General features: G+C 39.2%; 1 protein-coding gene across 4 annotated transcripts in view; it reads left to right on the top strand.

Annotated features, from left to right (window-relative positions):
• PRKD1 (protein kinase D1) overlaps positions 1–6,000 on the top strand; it is a 276,582-nt gene that overhangs the window by 144,993 nt on the left and 125,589 nt on the right. For all 4 annotated transcript variants that reach the window (XM_019551745.1, XM_019551743.1, XM_019551744.1 and 1 more), the window contains one exon: positions 2,153–2,291. In XM_019551745.1, coding sequence (XP_019407290.1) covers positions 2,153–2,291 — 139 coding nt within the window. The remainder of the gene's footprint in view (positions 1–2,152; positions 2,292–6,000) is intronic.

Here is a 6,000-nt window from a genome sequence, read left to right as displayed (position 1 = left end):
GATGCAAGCCAGCATTTTGGTCGCTTTAGTAGCTGCAGCATCGCACTGCAGGCTCATGTTCATAAATTGCAGGCTTATGTTCATATGAATGAGTGACTAGGCTGTAGTACTGCAGAGAAGGACTGGGGTTTACAGTAGGCCATAAGCTGGATATGAGCCAACAATGTGTTCTTGTTGCTAAAAAGGCCAACAGCATCCTGGATTGTATTAACAGGAGTGTCACTTGCAAATAAAGAGAAATGATGGGTGCCTACACATGTGTAATTACCGCACTCCAGCAGACTCTAGTGTCTCATGTATTAGCATCCCTGCACTGAAAAATGGTGGGGGGAGAGGGGGGTACTTTAAAGCTTGTTCAATGAGCTTTAACTCCCCCACCGCCATTTTCCAGTGATGAGTTGCTGATACACAAGATGCTCTGGCCACTCGTGGAGCCACTGTCACTAAAGTACTCTTCCCTGCATCCCCCCTGCCACTCTCAGAGCATGTGTATAACAGCCCAGTGCTTCCCTGTTTATTGCTAGTGAGGCTGCTCGTGGAGCATGGTGCTTAGTTTTATGCTTCAAGAAAGATATGGGCAGATTGAAAAGAGTCCATCAGAGAACAACAAAAATGATTAGAGGCTGGCTACCATAACTTATGAAGAAACACTGAAAGAACTATTTTAGTGCTATTTAAAAGGGCTAGAAAGTATTATTTAGTGCTAGAGAATAGAAGACTGAGGAGGGATTTGATAGAAGTCTTGAAATACCTAAAGGGCAATTATAGAGAGGATGGGGATGAGCTTTTCTCTGTAGCCATGGGGGACAGGACTAGAAGCAATGGGCTGAAGTTGCAGCAGAGGAAATTTACTTTGGTAATTTGGAGGAACTTTCTGACCATGAGGTTTTTCAAGCTTTGCAACAGGCTACCTACATCCCTGGAAATTTTCAAAAGCAGGTTGTGCAGACACTTGGCTGGCATGATTCGTCGGGAATGATCCTGCCCTGGACAGGAATCTGGATTAGATGACCTTGTAAAGTCTGTTCCAACCCTATTTTCCTATGATTCTAAAAAACAAAATGAATTCAGTCTATATTATTGAATGCTGCAATATCAATCTTCAGTTATCACAAATATTGTAGAACTAATGGTTTTACAATGGCTCCCCCATTTTTATGTGGTACTTTAAGTGAGCAACATATCCTAGCTGTACCCACTTTGGGTTTGGGGGTTTTTTCATCTTGTTCATCCTCTTTTAATACATTATTCATGATTCTTTTTCTGGATCTGCCCCCTTAACTCACCAGTATTTCAGTCCCATATCCTCTGTACATCAAAAGATACGTCATGCTGCATGTAGGGTGCATCAGATGGTGCCACCCAAGCACAAGCAAAATGTCACCAAACAGAGAAAAATGATCTAAAGTTGTGGGACTGCCTGCTGAGCCTGCAAACCTGTTCATGTGTTCTGCTCCTGCAGACAGTAGGCACCGTGGCCGTGATGTCTGGATGTGACTTTTCTGATCAAATAAGTTTTTCATTCAAGATAACAATTCACTTAAACCAATTAGGAACACGTGATTTTTGATGGCGTGTTTGGCAGGAGGGGATCTTAAGCAGCAGGATGGAATTTCTGGTGTGAAAATGGGAGTGAGACCCAGTGTTTAGTAGATTTATTTGGGAAAACCTAGCTTTAATTCCATGTTCTCTCTCTTTTACACCAGGAACTTGAATGTCATCATCCAAGACCCCTGTTGAGCACACTAACAACTGAACAGTAGTCATAGTTAGTTTGTCTCTTGACTGCCTGATTCTCAGTCATCTAGCAGCTTGTGATATAGTTAATGTCTTGATTTTTGGTGCATATTTTTGTTGGGCTTTTTTTTTTTTAAATCTTTTTTCAGTATAGCAACGACACTTGAGTCGTAACGACACTAGCTGTATATTTACTATGCCATGTGTAAATTATCCAGCTATTTTTTAGGATTAGGATTTTGTGAGGTGATACATGTTTAATGAGAGAAATGACTAAACAAAGCTATGTGCATGCTTAGTTTATTAGTATGTAAATATGAGGAATAGTCTATTACCAGAAATGTTAGTTTGTTAATCATGTTTTACAGACCTGTATTTTATACTAGTTAAAATGTTCCTGGTTTTATATTTGCAGTTTCCTGAATGTGGTTTCTATGGAATGTATGATAAAATCCTACTTTTCCGCCACGACCCTACCTCTGAAAATATTCTCCAGCTGGTGAAGTCAGCTACTGATATCCAAGAAGGAGACCTAGTAGAAGTTGTCTTGTCAGGTAAAGTGTAAGTTTTCTTTGTGCTTGTTGTCATGCTTTTGTAATTGAGAATACCCACAATATTTTGGCCAAGGTAAACATCTTACAGGGCAAATAGAAAACAAATTATAATCGAGCAAAAATGGAAAGAAGAAGCAGGAGGAAGGGAAAATTCCTGTGCATCATCTGTTCTGTGTATCTGTTTTATCCCACAGTAAGTGGAAGCTAAAGCAAGGTGATTTATCCATGACTGAAACAACTGCTGAATTACTGTAGTTTATCTTTCACTTACCACAGGACAGAGCGGACACACAAAACAGGTGACCTGTATTAAGTTCCTACCTTCCCCACCTTTTAACTCCTAGTTTATATTTTTACATGTTTTTAATCTGTGTGCATTTTATGTTTAAATGTGCATTTACAGTAAATATCAAAAGAAATATATCTTTAAGAAATGCATATAGAAATGGTTCAAGTTAATCAAATAAACATTAAATGGCACAAATGTATCAAGTGTGAGTGTGAGATATTTATACTGGTACTTTACAGGTAAATAAAAAGCATGGATTTAGCTTCACAGAACTTGTAACATGAAGTAGGTAGTAATAAAATGTAAAGATAACCAACACACAAAGTGGTCATGAAGGGAATGATGTTTAAAGCACAAAAAACTTCAAGTCATGTTGTGAAGTTGTAGAGGATTTTATAAATTCTGGTATTTTTAAATTACTTAGAAAAGACAAGCAGAAAGGAAAGGTCTATAATATACTTTCTTTAATTGAATAAATAAATCAACATCATTTTTAGTTTCTTTTCTTGACTCAACAGCTGCACTTACCCTCTTAGATTCTTATTTCCACTTGATATTTGGAAATTGTTTAAGCAAACCCCAGTTCATGATCTGATTCATTTTCAGGTAAAACTTCAAGTTGCATAAATTTAGTGTTGAGCAAAAGCTACCATACTGATTTTATGAGCTTGAGAAAATACATCTGGTATTTGATGTGCAGAGAATAGATTTGAATAAAGTTTAGTAAATTTGTCCCTTACAAATGGCCTCTAAATGGATAACAAATAAACAAACCAAAATAAAAACCCGCTGTCAATATTTATGAAAGTGAAAGCATATGGAAAACCTCTCTGCAGTTTCTTGCTATAAAAGATATTTAATATGAAATTACAATGGTTTTAGGGAAATGCATCTCCATGCAGTTGGTTATTTTATTTGTTTACATTTTAAAGTAAAATACAATCTATAAATCTTGTTCTAACAGGAGCAACCCCCTTCCCCCATTTGTCTATATACCCTTTGTTAATATGAAAGACATGATTTCAAGCAGTAAAACGCTCTACAATGACTGCCTAAGTTTCTTTGACCCTTTAAATAAAACATACAAGTTGAAAATGTTATTTTTGTCACTTATCTCTCCTGACCTAACCTTAGACCTCCACTCATCTCACATCCCACAATGAACATGTTCTGTGTTGTTCGTCAGCACTCAATTCTTCATGCTTCTAAATACACATTTTAGGTGGGTTTTCTTACCTAAGAAAGTTTTACATAATCAAGCCATGTCTTATTCCATCCAGAATAGGGTAAAATAAGAAGCAGATGTCTAGGCACCAGATAAAAAGATGTTAAGGGAAATCTTAAGTAAGCTAAGGAAATATAGTTTAGATTAAAGTACTGCAAAGCAGATACATAACTGGTTGGATCACCATGCTCAAAGAATAGTCATCAATGGCTTGACGTCTAATTGGAAAGAGGTTTCAAGTGGGGTTCCCCAGAAGTCTGTTATTGTTTAGTATCTTGATTAATGATTTGAAAGACAAGACTGAGTGCATGTTTAACAGATTTGTAGGTGACTCTAAACTGCTTGAAGTTACAGACACTCTGAAGGGTAGGATTAGGATCCAGAATGACACCGATAAACTAGAGAAATCATCCAATATTAATCAAATTAAATTAATTAAGGAAAATGAAGTCCTGCACTTAGGACTGAATAGTCTCAAGCCCAAATGCAGACTGGGGGATGATAAGATAGACTGCAGTACTGAAGAAAATGGTTATTATAGTGGTTCACAAGCTGAATATGAGCCAAGAATGTGCTCCTGTTGCAAAAAAAGGCTAATAGCATACTGAGCTGTATTAATGGGAGCATCACTTTCAAGTCAAGTGTAGTGATTTTCCCACTGTGTTTGGCACTGGTAAGGCCCAGTTTTGGATCGTGCATTTCAAGAAAGCTGTGGATAAATTAAAAAGAGTCCAGCAGAGAGCAACAACATTATAAGAAGTCTGGGAACCGTGAAAAGGCTTATTTACTTTGACGAAGAGGGGAATTTGATAATAGTTTTCAAATACCTGAAGGATGGTATATGGTAATAAGCTATTCTGTATGATTGTGGGGTACAGGACAGGAAACAACAGTTTTTAATGGCGACAAGGGACATCAAGACTGGATATTAGGAAGATGTAGCAGGGAGCCAGGTTTATCAATATCAAGTGGAAATGCAAAGACGCATTTCTGAAAATGAAAAAAATATTGACAAATAGTAAAATTTCTATGGGGATGAAGTTAAGAGTTTTGGATTGCTGTTATACCAGTCCTCATGTATGCATCAGAATAGTGAACAACATCACCAAGTATGGAAAAGAGAATTGAAGCATCTAAGATGTGGTTCTTAAGGTGCATCTTGAAAGTATGTTGGACAAGTCACTCTTTAAATGAAGATATTTTGTTAAGAGCAGGCTGCAGGACAAAGCTGCTGATTAACATCAGAAAGACACAGTTGGAGTTTCTTGGACAGGTTGAGGAAAGAGGAAATTGAAAGTCCAGTCATAACTGGAAAGGTTGAAGGAAGAAGAGATCATGGAAGAAGGCAGAGGTTGACTTATGTCAAGTTTATCTAAATGGATGTATGTACCGACACTGGAAATTCTGTATGCCTCAAAGAGAAGGGATCTGTGGAAGACCATGGTCACCAAGGTCCTGTTTGAATATGGCACCTAGAGAGAGAGAGTTCAGGGGACTAGGTGAGAGACCCATAGGCTACAAGCACCAATTGTGAGGCTAGCTGCCCGGCAATAGGACAGTAGAACAGAGTCCTGCTTGAGCAGCAAAAGCAGTGCTGTGACAGCCAGAGTAGTATCCATAAGCTGCCCATTAGAGTTAAAGGGACAGCTAGAGTGGGGCTAGAGCCTCATCTGAACCAGGAGGGGCTGTGCTCCAAGGAGCTTAAAAGCCAGTATCTGGAGAGAGGAAAGAAAGAGGTGGGAACTGGGCTTCTACAGGGAAGGGAACAGTCAACAGGGGGAGCTGCCTGAGAAACCTGGGCAAACCCTAAATGCCCTGGAGGCAAGGTGAGAGCCCCACAGGAGAATGGTTGGCTAAATATTTGTTTAACCCCTAGTAGGGGGGAAGGTTTTGTTAATCAATTGCTTGTTTTTTCTGCTCAAGTTATACTGGTGGACCAGGAGTAAAGGGTGATGAGGAGGCTAAAGGAGATGCATGAGAGGAATACCATTGAGTCCTGCCAGGAGTAGAGGCACAAGCCACAGAGGTGCCCAAGGGGTATGTGCAGGTTTGAGACCTGCCAAGGGTCAGGGCTCAAAACACGGAAAGGTGGAAGCCAGGAGGGTTAAAGCTTGAGCCAGCAAAGGTGATAGTGATGGCCTGAAGCTGGTAGGGCTAGAGCTAGAGCCTGAGAGGTCAAAGCCAGGGCCAGAGGC

This window comes from Crocodylus porosus, unplaced genomic scaffold, assembly GCF_001723895.1.
Source record: "Crocodylus porosus isolate Cpor-Errol unplaced genomic scaffold, CroPor_comp1, whole genome shotgun sequence".
NCBI classification, from domain to species: Eukaryota; Metazoa; Chordata; order Crocodylia; family Crocodylidae; genus Crocodylus; species Crocodylus porosus.
This window is presented reverse-complemented; position numbering and strand designations above follow the sequence as displayed.